At 40.8% G+C, this 18915-nt stretch overlaps 1 protein-coding gene across 6 annotated transcripts in view; it reads left to right on the forward strand.

Annotated features, from left to right (window-relative positions):
- The window catches only part of LOC113605974 (zinc finger protein 227), an 88136-nt gene that overhangs the window by 27683 nt on the left and 41538 nt on the right, over positions 1 to 18915 (forward strand). For 5 of the 6 annotated variants that reach the window (XM_027079767.1, XM_027079763.1, XM_027079764.1 and 2 more), the window contains 3 exons: positions 658 to 752; positions 4378 to 4504; positions 9250 to 11644. In XM_027079767.1, coding sequence (XP_026935568.1) covers positions 738 to 752; positions 4378 to 4504; positions 9250 to 11117 — 2010 coding nt within the window. In that variant the 5' untranslated portion in view covers positions 658 to 737 and the 3' untranslated portion in view covers positions 11118 to 11644. Of the gene's footprint in view, positions 1 to 657; positions 753 to 4377; positions 4505 to 9249; positions 18893 to 18915 lie in introns of those variants that run through there. The other variant, XM_027079755.1, reaches the window with a different exon arrangement.

Below are 18915 nucleotides of genomic sequence, written 5' to 3' on the forward strand. Positions count from 1 at the left end.
GAAGCTTCTTCTCTCCCACTCATTTATTTATTCATTTAAATATAAATATTAGTATGGACTCAGGATACATAAATTAGTATTCTAATGACATGTAGATTAATAAACATTTATTTTTACCAGCTTGAGGTATATTGTGCATATCATAGAATTCACCCACTTGAGATGTACAAATCAATGATTTTTTAGTAACTTTGCTGAGTGGTGCAACCATTGCCATAATAATTTGGAACATTTTCATTTCCCCAGTTGGATTCCTTAGTTAACACCCATTCTCTCCCCAGATACCCAGGCTACCACTAACCTACTTTCTGTCTCCATAGATTTGCCTATTCTGGACATTTCATATAAATGGAATCATACAATATGTAGACTTTTGTGTCAGTCTTCTTTTGCTTTCCCACACATTTGCAAGGGTTCATCCATGTTGTAGCATAATCAGGACTTCATTCCTTTTCATTGGTGCATAATATTCCATTGTATGGATATGCCACAATTTGTCTGTTCTTTCATGAATAGGCCAATATTTTGGGTGTTTCCAAATTTAGGTTATTATGAATAATGCTGCTGTGAACATTCATATGCTCATTCACAAGAAGCATCTGCATGGGTGAGCGGCGACCCAGGTCACTCTTTCATGTCTTTTTTCTGCCTTCCCAGACACTCTGCCAGGTGCAATTCTGACCTCCCAGGATCTGTGTAACTCAGGACTGTGCCCATCCCCAGACACAGGAGGAAACATGACCATGTTCAAGGTGAGTAGGGCCCGCCTTTCTCACTTTTAAAGTTCCATCTCATTACTCAGACTGTTGCACGTTTGTCTTGGGATGACTCAAGCAGAACAAGAGACATGGGAGGGCCTGTTCTCCTCCCAGCTCTTAAGTTGTCCCTTTTGAGTGTTCATTGCATTTGTTTTTATTGTTCATTTTGTGTTATTATTATTTATTTTATAGAGTAGAAAAATGACTAGAAATGAACAACTCTCTCACTTCACTACTTCCCTCCTGACAAACAAACTGTTTTTATTTTCTCTTACTCTTTTTCTCATGTGCATTCATAACTCTTTTGTATTTATGATGTACATTTAATTTTAAATTGTAACTTCTTTCCTTTAATACTAGATAACGTTCATTTTTTTAATGGATACAACATATTTGTCATTGAATTGATGTGCGTTTTTATTTTATTTTTTTTGGTACCCTTTTATTTATAACTGCTTCCCACTTGTAGCCATTTAGATGGTTTAGGAATTTGACTGTTCTAAGCAACCCTGCAGTGACAGCTTTCCTACATTAAAACTCCCCCCCCCCAAAATCAGTTCTGAAAACAGTCTCAGTTTTTTCTCCTTACTGTACCGTGAGCTCAGTATAGAAAGAGTACATTTGATATGTGTCATGTTGGCTGTTTTCTAGGTAGAATATCCAAATACAAGCATGGTGCAGCCCTAACTTGCTTTGCACAAACATATTTGGAGGTTTTCACACAGGAAGAGCTGGATTCTGACTTCCCCAGGCCTGAGTAATGGCTTGTGTATATTTTATTTACTGGTCCTTTTTTGTTCTTTTATATATTAACCAGTTTGACTAAAGTAGTATGTAACCTTAGCTTAAAATGTCCAGTGATACTAGATTTGCCAGTAACTTGACTTCTGTTTCTGCATTTACTCTTTAGAGCAGCTGCGTGAGGAGATTTTGTCTCATTTTCTTCTCAAACACTTGAAATATGAGACACCTGCTCACGTTGACACAGGAAACCAAGGGTCTGGAATGCTAAGCAGTCTGCTTAAGTGAAAGATAAACAAGAAGAAAGAAAGAGTTCATTTGAGACCTGTGTCTTGTAGTGTTGTTGTCTGGAGGGCCTTTTGAGTGATGATTTCCACAGTCAGTAGGTGGCGCTGCTCCTCCCCGACCCCTTTCTTGGGTTGCGTCTCTTCTCTTTCTGCATCTCTCCTCTACCTGAGTACCGCCGCAGGTACTCTGAGATGCTCAGCGCTCCAGGCACACAAAGACAGCAGTTAGCACAGTCGTTGTATAAAATCTTTAAATTCCTCTGTGGCAAAAGATACCTTACATGGTATTACCAGAAAAAATAGCAACCTGGGGCAAAAGTATTTACCAAACGGATTCCAAAAAAAGACAAAATCCAGAATAAAGAATCTTATACATAGGACAAAGGAAAAAATATAGCGGAATATGAATGAGGACATGAACAGGTATGTTAAAGAGGACAGATACAGATGGTTAATAAACATCTGGAAAGGTATTAGTATTAATTTATAATCAGATAAGTGGGAATACTAAAGGAAATTGTTCTTCCAAATCAGATTACAAAAACCGTGGGAAAATTTATAACCTGCTCTTGGCCAATATATGGAGATTCAGGGTACTTGTACTCTCTTCAAAGATTAGGGAAGTAGGAAAAAAAATTGGGAAGAAAATCTGCCATTATATAATTTTATAATTTTAATATGTAATTAAAAATATAATTTTAAATATGCCTATTTTGACATTTTAATTTTCCTTTGCAATTATTTATTTATTTATTTTTGGCCACGTTGGGTCTTCGTTGCTGCGTGCAAGCTTTCTCTAGTTGTGGTGAGTGGGGGCTACTCTTCATTGCGGTGCGCGGGCTTCTCATTGCAGTGGCTTCTCTTGCTGCGGAGCACAGGCTCTAGGCACACGGGCTTCAGTAGTTGTGGCTCACGGGCTCTAGAGCGCAGGCTCAGTAGTTGTGGCGCACGGGCTTAGTTGCTTCGTGGCATGTGGGATCTTCCCGGACCAGGGATCGAACTTGTGTCCCCTGCATTGGCAGGTAGACTCTTAACCACTGCACCACCAGGGAATTCCTGCAAGTATTTTTAAATAATGAGGGAAATAAGGTCTATAAAAATGATGTTCTTTGCAGGATGGATTATAAAGAGAAAAATATGTAAAATTAAATATGCTTTATTTAGAACAGGTAAATGTAGATAATCAGTTCTCTGGAATAATACACAGCCACGAAATGGGATGAAATAGGTGTTATAATATGAAGGAATAATAAAAGTAATAGCAAATGTTTATCAGGCACTTATTCTGTGCCACATACTCTTCCAAATGCCATAGATATTCCCTTGTTTAATCCTTGAAAGAACTCTGTCATGTAAGGACCATTATACAGAGAGGAAACTCAGGCACATAGGCAAGCTTGTCCAAAGTCACGCAGCTAGTAAGGGTAAGGGCCACGCAGACCTTTGGGAATCATGCCAAGGCATGTTGGATCCAGAGCGTGACACTGAATGCTGCAATTAAGAGATGTAGTGTGTGCAAGATGGGAACCCATGTCTCTAGGAAGATCCTGGAACCAAGACTCTTCAGTCTGTGGAACTCAGAGAATAGAAATATTGCTGCCAGAGCCCTTTACCAAGCAAGAAGTCCTTCAATGGGAAAATCTGGCTTCTAGCAGCATGAGTAGCTTATATGCACTCTAATTCAAGTCTAGCCAGTCAGCTTCCAAGTTTGAAATTCCCCTGACCCCTTAAATTTTGCCCCAGACCCTGGAGCGAGGAAACAGACTTGAGAGCCTTGCTTCCTGTCTCGTTGGTTGACCTCGCCATAAAGCTTTTTCTCAAAAAAAAAAAAAAAATTGTACCTTGAGGTTACATAGGGTGAACTACATTGATGTCCCACACAGGTTACCAAAAGCTTGTTAGCTTGGCAGACAATAAAGAAAAGTGGTAGCTTTTCTATCACAACAGGGTTCGTGTGTGTGAGAGGAAGAAGGCCATTGCTGTCAAATATGTTTGGACTAAATTGCAAAATTCTTCTCGGGACAGTTGGCAATATTCAACAAAAAGTAAAATGCATGTAGTCCAGGACATATATTTAGGGTTTTGGGAGGCTTACTGGTAAGTAGACCCAATGACGGCGCAAAATAAATACAAGGACGGTTGTCACTGCCACACTTTCAGTGAGGCTGAGGAAAATCAGTGTGTGACATTGGCAGGATGAAAGGAGAAGGTCTGGGAAATCTACAGATCTGACTGAAGTCCCTCAGAATCTGGGCTCACTTCCCTCCCATCCTCTCCACCTTTTCAGCACTGTCCTTTTTCTGTCTTTCTTTTTTGTTTTTAAAATATTTATTTATTTATTTGGTTGCATTGGGTCTTAGTTGTGGCAGGCAGGCTCCTTAGCTGTGGCTCACCGGCTCCTTAGTTGTGGCATGGGAACTCATAGTTATGGCATGCATGTGGGATCTAGTTCCCGGGCCAGGGATTGAACCCGGGCCCCCTGCATTGGGAGCGTGGAGTCTTAACCACTGTGCTACCAGGGAAGCCCCAACTGTCCCTTTTCAAGTGGCCATTGGTTGTAAGATTGAGGCTACATGTGTTTGGTGTCGTAGGAGGCGGTGACCTTCAAGGATGTGGCTGTGACCTTCACGGAGGAAGAGCTGGGGCTGCTGGACTCCACCCAGAGGAAACTGTACCAGGAAGTGATGCTGGAGAACTTCCGGAACCTGGTCTCAGTAGGTGAGGACAGGCACCCTCTCTAACCTAATGTCAGCTCCCCGGTTTGGCTTTGTGTCCTTAGGTGTTGAAGGCTTTGGGGGTCTTGAAACGGTCACCTGCATTTGGAGACCTCACTTTTGTACCAACAATTTTTTAACGAAATCAAATAAGGTAGAAAAATACTTGTTGGGAAGAATGGAATATGTTGCAGCAAAAACTCTTGCCAATTGCGTGAGTGATGTAAGAACCGATGGGAGGAGATTTAATGAAGACAGACATTGGCAATAAATCGGTTTCTGTAATATTTATTACGCATATGTGTCTGGGTCTTGAAATACTGGTATTTCTTCAAATAGGTCATGTTTTTTGTTTTTTTTTGAATACACTGGTTTTGATTCATTGATCAACATTTAATTCAGGAGTCTAAATTTCCAGTAAATTGTACCTTTAGTGTGTTCATTTTAAGTATGTGACTCTGCATGTTCACAGGGTGTCACCCCTTCAAACATGATATATTCCACTTAGAAAAGGAAAAAAGGCTTTGGGTGGTGAAGGCAGCAACCCAAAGAGAAGGGACATCAGCTAAGAACCAGGCAGATAAGAGTCCTTGGTGAGGCTCTTCTATGTGTTTTTACTTTTCTCCAATCCTTTGCTGTCATCTGGTCCAAACTGCCAGACCCCTTCTTTCACACGCCTTTGTACTGGTTGCCCTGCTCCTACCCTTCCCCTCCTATAGTCTGTTCTCCCCGTCACAGCCAAAAGTGATGCTTAGGAAAGATTGCCATTCCTCTATTCCAAACCTTTTATGGCTTATTTTTCTCAAAGTTAAAACCTCCTCAAGTGGCTTCTGGAGTCCTCCAGGGTCCACTCATGGGCCCCTGCTGCCTCTCCAATTCCTCTCCTCTGCCCTCCTCTCTCGCTCCATCCCTCCCACCCCTGCCGGCCTCCGCAGTGTTCTCAGACCTGCCCGGGACGCTGTATTGCCCGTGGCTGCCCTAATAAATCACCACAAACTTCATGGCTTAACACAACGCATGTTGATCATCTTACACTTCCAGAGGTCAGAGCTGTACCGTGGTTCTCACGGGGCTGAAATCAAGGTGTTGGCACCATTGCGTTTCTCCTTGGGGGCTCTAGGGGAGAACCTGCCTTTCCAGCTGCTAGTGGTCACCCAAATCTCTTAGCCTGTGGCCGCCTGCCTCCATCTTCACAGCCAGTGACATCGCTTCTCTCTGCCCCTTGCTGTGTATTTGCACGCCCCTCTCCCGCTCTTCTTCTGCATCCCACTTCCTCTTTGAAGGGCCCTTTTGACTGCATTGAGACCCCACGCCCACCCCATAGTAGAGGATCATCTTCTCTTTTAAAGTCAGCTGATCAGCAACTTCAACCCCATCTGCAACCTTAATTCCCCTCTGCCACATAACCTAACATATCTTAGGTTCCAAAAATCAGGACGTGAGTTCCTTGGGGGACAGTTACTCTGCCCACTGCCGGGACTTCTGCCTCTTAGCCCTCACCTTGCTCTCTCTCTTCCTTTTACCTCAGATCCTCCTGTTCCTCCCTTACTGCCTTCAGGTCTCCGCTCCGTTCTAACAGCACGCGAAAGGCCTCCTCTGACCACCCTGTCTAAAATCCCATCCTCCCTGTACTCTGCTTGTTCTGCCTTTTATTGGGTCTCACAGACTTTGGTTTGCTTGCTTATCACTTCTCTCTCTGCACTGAAGTGTGATCCACAGGAGTGAGGAGTTTTGTCTGTCCTGTTTAGTGCTCTGTCCTCAGTACCCAGAGCATCCTGGTATGTGGCAGGTGTCTGTAAATATTTGTTGACTTAGTGAGCGTGTTGATGGATGGAACAGGAGACCCCCGTGTCTCCGAGGGTCATGGAGATAACTGTTAGTCATGTGCAAACCAGAGTGAATGAAGGAGGTTGCAGAACATTTTTGTCTTTTGATGAATGTCTATCCGATTACTTTTATTTTTTTTCTTATTCGTTTTTTAATTTCATTTTTATTTTATTTTTCCAATTACTTTCTGTTTCAATTACTTTCTTTTTTAATTGAAGTATAGTTGATTTACAGTGTTGTGCTAATTTCTTTTTTTACAAATTTATGTCTTTTATTTATTTATTTTTGGCTGAGTTGGGTCTTCGTTGCTGCACATGGGCTTTCTCTAGTTGCGGCGAACGGGGGCTACTCTTTGTTGCAGTGCGCAGGTTTCTCATTGCCGTGGCTTCTCTTGTTGAGGAGCACAGGCTCTAGGCTCGTGAGCTTCAGTAGTTGTGGCATGTGGGCTCAGCATCTGTAGCTCACGGGCTCTAGAGTGCAGGCTCAGTAGTTGTGGCGCACGGGCTTAGTTGCTCCACGGCATGTGGGATCTTCCTGGACCAGGGCTCAAACCCATGTCCCCTGCAATGGCAGGCGGATTCTTAACCACTACACCACCAGGGAAGTCCCCCACATTCTGTTTTCAAAGAGATAGTCCAAAAGATTCAGAAGGAACTAGTGATGGGCCCTCTTGCTTTCTTTTCACCCCAAGGGATTTTTGCCACCTTTGATTTTCTTTATTAACAGCATGCTTGGTGTACCCTGGTCTCTGGGACAGCTTTTCAGCTTTCCAGCAAAACTGAGTTCTCTGTCCCTTTGATATTTCAAATAACTTAACTTGGAAAAGATGTTTTCCTTGTAGGACTTGGCTTAAGCTCTCATAAAAAAGTCAAACCGAGATTCATTTATTCATTCAACATGCATTTGTAGGGTACTCACTGTACTCCAGGCATGATTCTGGACAGTGATTATAAAGTAGGAATGTGTAAAAATGTGTTCCATGTACAAAGTGTGAAATGCTTCCCACTTTGATGCATTGCAGTGGGAAAGAGACATATTAAACAACAAATGATTTAGTGAGTCATGTGGGGAAAAGTGCTGTGTAGAACATAAACAGATTCAAGGAGGATGGACCTTGCCACAGGTAGACTGAGTGAGGGCAGGATTGGTTATTTTACATTAGGTGGTAAAGAGGCCTCGGTGGTGGGTTGACATTGAACAGAGGCCTAAAAGACATGAGAAGTCACCCAGGTGTCTGTCTGAGAAGACTTCCTGGCAGAATTTAACTCCCGTTTTAGGATTAGCTTTCAGAGTTTATACTGTGACCTCACCTTTTCCCTTTCTCAATGTCTGTCTCTGAGTAAAAGATTACCTTCCACTTTTTTACTTTTTTTCTTAGAGGTCTGAATTAATATCAGGTTTAGGACAGTGTATGTTATCTGTTCAACTTGGTTTCCTTTTTGTCCTAATGGAGAAAACCTGCCAGTAGGAGCTGAAGTTCTGTCCTCTGCTTTCACTGTGTTTTAGTCGGTGTGTGATTATATATTTGCTGCCAAACCTGCAAGTCATTCTAAGCATTCCAATCACCTCAACGCTAAAGTAACTTTCCAATAAAGTGACCCAAGGCAGAGTTGTAGAGAGGCTGTTTATCATATGCCTACTGGATCAAAGAGGAGGCACCTTAAAGGGAGGGGAGTGAATTTCTCCTTTGAAACTTGTCAAAATTTCTTCACAAGTATTTTCTTCCTTCTTCTTCTCCTTCTTCTTCTTTTTTTTTGTATATGAGGATTCCCTGGCACTCCAGGGGTTAGGACTCTGTGCTTTCACTGCTGAGGGCCTGGGTTCGATCCCTGGTTGGAGAACTGAGATCCCACAGCAAAAAAAAAAAAAAAAGCCTGTTTTGTTTTGTTTTCAGAGCAGTTTTAGGCTCACAGCAAAATTGAGAGGTAGGTGCAGAGATATCTCATATATCCCTTGCCCTCCCGACACTCACAGGCTTTAGCATCATTGACATGTCCTACCAGATACAACTGATGAGCCTACACTGACACATCGTTATCATCCAGAGACTATACTTTACATTAGGGTTAATTCTTGGTGTTGTACATTTTATGGATTTGGACAAATGTATAACGCCATGTAGCCACCATTATTAATATCATACAGAGTATTTCCACTGCCTAAGAATCTTCTCTGCTTTGCTTATTCATCCCTCCTTCCCCCTAACCCTTGGCAGCCACTGACCTTTTTACTGTCTCCATGCTTTTGCCTTTTCCAGAACATCAAATAGTTGGAACCATACAGTATGTAGGCTTTTCAGTTTGGCTTCTTTCTTTCTTCTTATTTAATAATATGCATTTACGTTTCCTCCACTTCTTTTCCTGGCTTGATAGCACATTTCATCTTAGCACTGAATAGTATTCCACAGTGTGGAGGTACCACAATTTATTTATCCATTCACCTACCGAAGGACATCTTGGTTGCTTCCAAATTTTGTTTATGGAAAAGTTATTGTTTTTCCTTAAAGTTCTAGTTGATTCATATTTTGTTATCTATATAACTTTTTTATCTACATCATTTATTAACTATATAGTTTACTATCCAAGATTCTAGGCCGCCTTTGAAATTCAGTAGAAATGGCCATAGGTGAACAATTTGAATCTAGTTATCAATTTTTTAAGTTAAGGTTTTGATGTCTAACTTGCGCCTCACATAGGAAATTTGCACCAGTGGGTTTTGTTATGCTTAGTGGATAGGAGCCAGCTGGACCACCTCTTGGTTTCCTTTGGCACGCAAACCAGAGCCCATGACATACAATGGAAGAGGCGAACTGAACATTCTCTGGATTCATTCAAGTCTCACACTGTCTCCTAAATGTGAAATCTTGACAGCACTGAGCAGAGCCTTCAGTTGTCCACATCTCTGAACTTTATGTCTTTGCAGAAGGAAAGATCCAAAGTGAGATGGAGACTGTTTCAGAAGCAGGACCACATGAAGAGCTTTCCTCCTGGCAGATGTGGCAACACATTGCAAGTGACTTCACCAGGTGTCAAGACTCCATGATAAAAAGTTCTGAATTCCACCAACATGGTGACTCATCTGGCCAGGTTGGGGCAGGATTCTCTGAAACTCACACAGGCCAGAAACCTTATCAGTGTAATGAATGTACAAGATCTTTCAGTGATGTCTCCAACTTTGATCTTCATCAACAAATACACCCAGGAGAGAAGTCTCATACATGTGGTGAGTGTGGAAAAAGCTTCTGTTACAGCTCAGCACTTCGCATTCATCAGAGAGTTCACTCGGGAGAGAAGCGCTATAAGTGTGATGAGTGTGGCAAGGAGTTCAGTCAGAGCTCACAGCTGCAAGCTCATCAGAAAGTCCACACTGTAGAGAAGCCATTCAGATGTGAGCAGTGTGGGAAAGGCTTCAGTCGTAGGTCAACACTTACTGTTCATTGTAAATTACATATGGGAGAGAAACCTTATAATTGTGACCAATGTGGAAGGGCCTTCATTCATGCTTCACATCTTCAGGAACATCAGAGAATCCACACTGGGGAGAAACCGTTTAAATGTGATATATGTGGTAAGAACTTCCGCCGTAGATCAGCCCTTAACAGTCATTGTATGGTCCACACTGGAGAGAAGCCATACAAATGTGATGAGTGTGGGAAGTGTTTCACTTGTAGCTCAAATCTTCATATCCATCAGAGGGTCCACACAGGAGAGAAACCTTATAAATGTGAGGAGTGCGGTAAGTGCTTCATTCAGCCTTCACAATTTCAGGCCCATCGGAGAATCCACACGGGAGAGAAACCGTATGTCTGTAAAGTGTGTGGTAAGGGCTTCATTTACAGTTCAAGTTTTCAAGCCCATCAGGGAGTCCACACAGGAGAGAAACCATACAGATGCAGTGAGTGTGGGAAGCACTTCAGGATGAAAATCCATTATCAAGTTCATCTGGTCATCCACACAGGAGAGAAACCCTATAAATGTGAGGTATGTGGGAAAGGCTTCCGTCAGAGTTCATATCTTAAAATCCATCAGAAGGCCCACAGCATAGAGAAACCTTACAAGTGTGAGGAGTGTGGGCAGGGCTTCAATCAGAGTTCACGACTTCAGATCCACCAGCTGATCCATACTGGTGAGAAACCATACAAATGTGAAGAGTGTGGGAAGGGATTTAGTCGTAGAGCAGATCTTAAAATTCACTGCAGAATCCACACCGGAGAGAAACCATATAATTGTGAGGAATGTGGGAAGGTTTTTAGTCAGGCATCTCATCTTCTGACCCATCAGAGAGTCCACAGTGGAGAAAAACCATTCAAATGTGAAGAGTGTGGGAAGAGCTTCAGTCGGAGTTCACACCTTCAAGCCCATCAAAAAGTCCACACTGGAGAAAAGCCATACAAATGTGAGGAGTGTGGGAAGGGCTTCAAGTGGAGCCTGAACCTCGACATGCATCAGAGGGTCCACACAGGAGAGAAACCATATAAGTGTGGGGAGTGTGGGAAGCACTTCAGTCAGGCCTCAAGTCTTCAGCTTCATCAGAGTGTCCACACTGGAGAGAAGCCGTACAGGTGTGATGTGTGTGGTAAAGTCTTTAGTCGGTCTTCACAGCTTCAGTATCACAGGCGAGTTCATACAGGGGAGAAACCTTACCAGTGTGAGACGTGTGGTAAAAGCTTCAGTTGGCGCTCCAATCTTGTAAGTCATCACAAAATGCATACTGGGGATACATTTTATGAAAGCAGCGAGAGTGGTAAGAACATCAAGGAACTGTCAGAGGAAAGAAGTTCTACAAAATGATGTTTTCAAAAAAGTGCAACGTGAATTCTTGCAAGCGTCAGGTCTCATAGGAGAGAAAGTATTTTAGGTTAGTTGGTGTTGAAGCAGTAGCTAAACAGATCCTAGTGTTCACCAGACCACACTGCAGAGATCCCTTCTGAGTGGTGCAGTAAGGGCTGCATTCAGAACTTTGACATTTATCAGATGTCACTTAGGAGATAGCACTTAGAAAGGAAAAGAGTTTGGTCTGGCCTTTAATAAAAGTGTAAGGATTAGCTAGTCAAAATTGATGTCCATGAGAATGTGCGTTCCATGAGGGCAGGGACTTGGCTGCTCAATCTACACAACCTTAACATTGACTAGCGCTTTTAGGTGTGCTCAGTACTTGTGTTTTAAATAAACCAAAAGGGGGAAATGTATAATATATGAAAGTTGTATTCAGAGGAGGAAACCTGCAAAATAAAATTAATTCAGGACGTGACCATTTGTTGAAATACTGAAAACCACTGCAGAAAACCAATCTTCAATATATATATATTTTTAATTTATTTTTGGTTGCGTTGGGTCTTCATTGCTGCACACAGGCTTTCTCTATTTGCAGTGAGCAGGGGCTACTCTTCATTGTGGTGCGTGGCTTCTCATTGCGGTGGCTTCTCGTGTTGTGGAGCACGGGCTCTAGGCATGCAGGCTTCAGTAGTTGTGGCATGTGGCTGAGTTGCTCTGCGGCATGTGGGATCTTCCTGGACCAGGGCTCAAACCCGTGTCCCCTGCATTGGCAGGCAGATTCTTAACCACTGCACCACCAGGGAAGCCCCCCAATCTTCAATATTAATATGCTATTAGCCTATCGCAACTGCCTCCTTGCCTCCTGCAGCCTCTGTTCTCAAGTTGGGTGTTTTTTTGAGGCCCCGTCTAGTTTTCCAAGGACTGTGTTCAGTAGAAATTGAACTATCTTGTGACTTTTTTTTTCTGACGGTACAGACTGAGAAAACATGATTAACTTTACAACAACAGTAACTGCATAGTATACAATTGATTTTTTTGTCTGTCAATGTTAAGGCAGGGTTTACTGTAACACTTTAAAAGTGTCACAAAGATTGTTTGTCCCTAGAAAAAAATTTTTTAGTTGACCTTGAACTTACTGATTTCTAAGTCTCTGCATTTTCATCCAGACTTTGAAATGTTTGCCTTCTAATTATTGTAGCATTTCTTCTATCAAAACTTCTCAGGTAGGGGCCATGCCATATTTTTCCCCCACATCCATGAGGCAAATACCCAGAAAACTTGTAGGAATTTGGTAAAATTATCAAATGTATTATTGAGACAAGACTAACATTTATGTGCTTTTCCCTACTGGTAGCAGTAAAGCACGGTTTCAGGAAAGGAGTATATATCAGAATATATTAGATTGTACATCTCTTTGATCTAGAAATCATATAATTGGAAGTTATTGATTATGAGATTAAAATATCAAAAAATGAGCACCACCTCAATGATGTCACTGAATTTTTTAATGGAAATTAGTGTACAGCTGTAAGAATTTGAGTTTTGATATATTCCTATATTAATCTGTAGCCATTAAAATGATGACAGGGACTTCCCTGGTGGTGCAGTGGCTAAGAATTCGCCTGGCAATGCAGGGGACAGGGGTTCGAGCCCTGGTCCAGGAAGATCCCACATGCTGTGGAGCAACTAAGCCCGTGCGCCACAACTACTGGGGCTTTGTGCCACAACTACTGAAGCCTATGTGCTTAGAGCCTGTGCTCCGCAACAAGAGAAGCCACTGCAATGAGAGGCCCGCGCGCCGCAACGAGGAGTAGCCCACACTCACTGCAACTAGGGAAAGCCCGCACGCAGCAACGAAGACCCCACGCAGCCAAAAATAAATAATTTTATTTAAAAAAAGAAAATTATGACAGATACCATAATGGCAGGAGATACACAATATGGGCTTTGAGAGATCACAGATTGTAGCCTTCATAGTATAATCAACCATAAATCTTTGTTAGTGTTTGTATATGTGTGCGTGTGCGCACATGTATGTGTATATGCATAAGATCATGTGTAAGGGGATACTCTTCCAGAGTGGTTTTCCTAGGCAAGGAGCATTTTGTGGTATTTTTCCGTTTTATAACTTCATGTTATATTTTTTTCATTGAATAGTGAATATTGCCAAAGCAGGAAATTATTACAATAGAGTTTGAAAAAGTACTAACTAATTATCCCTTGCAGTTAAGACCTCATAATATGATTGTTCTATATTGTCATAAGGCATATAAGATCAAAATTACGGTATGAACTCTGGAAGCCAATTTCAAAAGCAAAACAATTCTCAGATTATTTTGCGTACACAGAAAAATTGATGCGTTTCAACAATTGAAGCTTTATTATTTATGCTGTGCTTTAACTACAGATCCGTAATAGGGAGAGGGAAAATCCTGGAGCTAGAAACAAAAGTAGGTAGACCTACATTGTGGAGGTTAAAAAAAAAAAAAAGTTTCTCTTGTTGAAAAGATGTGCATGAGGAGAGAACTGAGCATAATAGCAGAGGACCCTCAGCATGTGGAACCAGTAACGACAAAGCAGGTTTGGATGCCATTCCATACTCAGACCAATGGTGGTATTTTTAGTATAGTTGGATAAAGGGCTTTATTTAGCAAGTTACACTTGACCCTTGAACAATATGGGTTTGAACTGGGCAGGTCCACTTATATGCAGGGTTTTTTTGTTTTGTTTGCGGTACGCGGGCCTCTCACTGTTGTGGCCTCTCCCGTTGCGGAGCACAGGCTCCGTACGCGCAGGCTCAGCGGCCATGGCTCACGGGCCCAGCCGCTCCGCGGCATGTGGGATCTTCCCGGACCGGGACACGAACCCGTGTCCCCTGCATCGGCAGGCGGACTCTCAACCACTGCGCCACCAGGGAAGCCCAGCAGGGTTTTTTTAAAAATAGTAATTACTACAGTACTACATGATCTGTGGTTGGTTGAACCCATGGTTGCAGAATTGCAGATACAGAGGAACCACGCATATGGAAGTCTGACCATAAGTTATTTATATAGATCTGTCTATCCATCCATCCATCCGTCCATCCATCTATAGAGAGAGAGGGAGTGAGTGCACGTGCTAGGTATTTACAGAAGTAGATATGGAAGTGTGAGGATATACAAACACACACGTGTATGTGGTGTATATAAGCATATATATCCACGTTTCTATTTCAGGGCTGGAGCAAGGGAAGTATAGAATGATCCTGGAGAAAATTTGCTGTGCCAGAAAGTAGGAAAGAGTGGTGGGACATGTAAAAAGATCCAGCTTGAAGAGACTCACACTGGGTAAATCTGAGCAATTTGAACATAAAATAAATAATTATCATACAGAATATGAATAAAAAAGAGGAAGGGAGGGAAGGAAGGGCTCTCATAATAGAATGCCAAGCCATAAATATATAGAAGGAATGATGTAATGTAAAAATCATTATTTACAACCATTGTAGTAATTATAGGTTCTGGCAAGAATAATCAATGAATTATAAAACTACTGGTTGAAAGTTTATGAGGAACAGGATGCTACAAAACCCAAAATATCTCTCCACAAAGTAGTATTAATCACAACAGGAAATACAGTAGGTATAAATTTGGTGAACACTACCTTAGCCAAGAGATAAACATTATCAATAACAGAACAAACCAACATTTTAGATCTCTGGGATACGATGTACTGAGAAGGACGCAACGTTGCTTCAGTATTATTACTGACAGAAATAAACAACCAAATCTTATCACAAGGAAGCATCCAAGTTGAGAGTCTCCTATTTCACAGTTATGACCACAGGGAGCATAACTGACCAAAGGTCCCAGCTGCTGCTCTTAAATCCGTCACCACGTTCGCATGGAGGCCAGTCTTGCCCCGATTGCTCCTAGTCAACACAGCAGGGATCCTAAGTCAGGCCATTTCTTGGAGACCAGGATTCCTCTGTCCAGTGACCTTTTTTCAAGGACTCCCTGACAGCCTTGAAGGATTTTACTTAGATTACAAGGCAGTCTAGGATGATTTACCAAATCTTTCTTCCAAATCTTCACTCAGGGTCAGACTTGCACTATGAGCTCGGTTCTGTCAGCCTTCCAGAGCTCCCTGCCCCTTTCTCTCTGATGTTTTCCCTAATAAAATATTTGTTCATTAAAGTCTTTCTCAGCACTTTGCCATCTAGTTCTTGGAGGACCAGGACAAACCCCAAGCCCTAGAAACATCCCTTTTTGGCTCTTTCTAGTAACCTTCCTTTCCATATGGTAGCCACTAATTTGTAATGGTGTAGATTCACTTAGCCTATTTTGTACTTTATGTAAATGGAGTCATGTAATAGGTACTATTTTGTGTTGGCTTCATTTGCTCAACAGTATATCCATGACATTTATCCATATTGTTGGGAGTGGATAACTTTGATTCATTTTCATTGGTGGATATTATTGCAGTGTGTAAACATATCAAAATCTATTTATTAATCCTATTATTGGTGGGTATTGGGTACTTCCCCATTCTTTGCTATCACAGTGGTGATGTGAGCAATCTAGAACATGCCTTGTGCACTTGTTTGAGGGATATTTCTGTGGGTGGAACCAAAGGGTTATATATATTCAACTTTGGTAGATACAGTTGACCCTTGAAGAATGCATGGGCATGAGGGATGCATCTGAGTCTTTTATTCCATAGATGTTTTTAAAATATCTCTCACTTTTGGCCCATTAGTGGTGCGTTTGGATTTACAGTGTTTCTTAACCTTAAAATAGTCCAATTTTTCAATTTTTTCTTTCACAGTTTGTGATTTTTTTGGTCTTAAGAAATTCTTCCTACTCCAAGGCAAAAAGGCTGTTATCTTACGTTTCTTTCCTAAAGCATCATTGTATACATTTCAAATTTAAGTCTGCAGATCTTCTGGAATTTATATTTTTGTATCCTATGCTGTAATGATTAATATTTTCCCATATGGATATCCAGCTGACTGAGAACCAATAGTTGACCCTTGGACAACATGGGTTTAAACTACACAAGTGCACAAGTGACTATTTTCAATAGTCAATACTGCACTACTACACGATCCAAGGTTGGTTGAATCCTCAGATGCAGAATTGCCGATTATGGAGAAACCATGTACGTACAGAGGACTGACTATAAGTTATACTTGGATTTTCAACTTAGCAGAGGGTTGGCACGCCTAACCCCCTTGAACCCTACTTCAAGGATCAACTGTATTAACAAGACTTTTCCCTCTCTGCTGCAGTATTTTCTTTTCTTTCTTTTTTCTTTTGGCCGTGCTGCGTGGCTTGCAGGATCTCAGTTCCCCGACCAGGGATTGAACCAGGGTCACCACAGTGAAAGCGCTGAATCCTAACCACTAGACCACCAGGGAACTCCTTGCAGTGTTTTCTTTTTACACGTTGTTATAATGTCTGTTTCAACATGGATTTTGATGTCTATTATCTTGTCTGTCCTTGAGCAAACACCAGACTATCTTATATTGTAGATTTATAGTAAGATTTAATGTGACTAATATCTTTCTTTTCATTCTTCTTTCAGATTGTCCCAGCTCTTCTTTTAGCTCTTTGCTTTTCCACATAATATTTATAAACATCTCATCAGTCTCCAAGGGAAAAAATGCTGATATTTTTATTGGGGTTTGATTGAGCCTATAGATCATTTTGGGGATTACTGATATCTTTGTAATATTGAATCTTCAAGCCATGAATATCATTATTTTTAAGAATTTCTCTTGGAGAAAAATTAAAGTGGATCCCATGTAATAAAATGTACATAAATAGACTCCAAAATATTTAAAGGACCTACATGTGAAAGGTAAGTCTAGAAAGTTAATTTTTAAAAGGTAGAAATATATTTTTTCATCTGAGGAGTTTCAGAAGCACAGATATTAAGAAATTATTTTTTTATTATCTTATATCTTATAATTAAAGATTTCTATTCCATGAAGAACACAATAGAAAAATTTTAGAAACACGTGCCCAATTAGGAAAGGATACTTGTAATTGGTAAAACTGAAAAGGTATTAATAATCAGAATATGTAATAGAAATGAGGAAGAAAATGATAGCATCCACATTAGAAAATGGGGCAAAAGGTTTAAGTAGACATAGATGAAGCTACCAAGCATTTGAAAAAAAGATCAAACTTATTAGAAATCAGAGAAATTTAACTAAAGATACTACTATACATTTAATACACTAGCAAAACAGGGTGATGAGTCGTCCAAATGAAGGTAAGTGGTTGCACAAAAACCTGACGTGCAACTCTTGGTAATCTGGACTTGGTGTAGCCATTCAGGAGGTCAATCTGGCTATATTATTAAAGTATACACATTTGCTATGAAATAATTTCACTCGGGTATGTATTCCAAAGAAATTCTCAGATACGTCTATAAACAGAAATGTAAGAAGATGTTTATTTTATTGTTATTGGCATGGCATTTGGAAGAGTATAGGTAAAATGTGGGTGCAGAAAATGGAATTCTACAAAACATTAGACGGATGGGTGAATCTTAAAAATACACTCCTGAATGAAGGAAATAAACGCCAGAATGAATTTTATGACACAATATTATTTATATAAATTGAAAATATACACAAGTGCACATTTTGCACAAGAACACACCCAAAAGAAAACACATCAAACAAATTAGAATGGTAGCTTACGGGGTAGAGAAGGGAGTGGAGGGTGCCATAGGGAACAGGAGGTGAATAAATAAAACTTTTAATCATGTTACCATATTTCATCATTCTATATCCAAGATTTCAATTTACTTGTAGTGGAAAGAAATCCTGTGTGCTATGTTGGCTTAAGTCAGGAATAGTTCTTGGAGGATATTTTCCTGAAAGAATTTGGAACAAATTTTTGGAAAAATCTTTGTTTATACTATGGATGATCTTTTTTGTTTTGTTTTTTTGTTTGTTTTGTTTTTTGTTTAATTTTTGTTTTGTGGGTGTGTGTGAGATCTACTTTATTTTGTTTTGTATTTCATTAATCTGATCTTATTTTTTTCCGTCTGCCTTCTTCAGTTTTATTATTCATTTATTAACTTCCTGAGATGGATGTTTTCCGAATCAATTTTCAACTTCCTTTCTACTTTAATATATGCTTTTAAGGCTCAACATTTCCCTCTATATATGTGCTAAAATCTCCAGTTCCAATTATGAATTTGAATGTTTCTCTTCATGGTTCTGTCAATTTTTGTTTTATAAAGTATGAGCTGAAGTTATTAGTTTCTGATAACTTGAAACTTTTATGACTGTGAAGTGTCCCTCCGTATGTCAAGTAATGCTTTTTTTCCCCCTTAAAGTTCACTTGGTCAAATATCAATGTCACAGACTTTATAATTACAGAAATAACTTGAGACCTAGGATGTTGATGTCTGTCTCTAGAAAGGATTTTCACTTGCTTCTGCACGGGTTGTAAGATGCTAACAAAACACGTTCACCTTTACACAATTTCAGGGAATGAGGTGTTTTGGCGTTTGGCTTCAGTCCCTGCCAAAGAAAGCCCAGTTTCCTTCTCCCCTTATTCCAATGGTGAAACTCTTTGGGGTTTACCAGGAAGCCTCTGTGGCTGGTAATGCCTTTATGTCGCTTAGCCTCTTGAAGACGTCCAAAATTCTACTGAGCTTGTACGCCTTTCAATGAACAGAATCTACACTCTTCTGAGGCCGACACAGTAGAACGGCAAGACTGCCTGAGACCTTCTCAGGGATTCCGGAAAGTGAAAACCAGGGACGTTGGGCACTTCCGCATCAGGGGGGTAAGGCTCTGTCCGTTTTCCCC

This window comes from Aethalodelphis obliquidens, unplaced genomic scaffold (genome assembly GCF_003676395.1).
Source record: "Aethalodelphis obliquidens isolate GAN/ISIS:26980383/991018 unplaced genomic scaffold, ASM367639v1 scaffold43, whole genome shotgun sequence".
In the NCBI taxonomy this organism is placed as follows: Eukaryota; Metazoa; Chordata; class Mammalia; order Artiodactyla; family Delphinidae; genus Aethalodelphis; species Aethalodelphis obliquidens.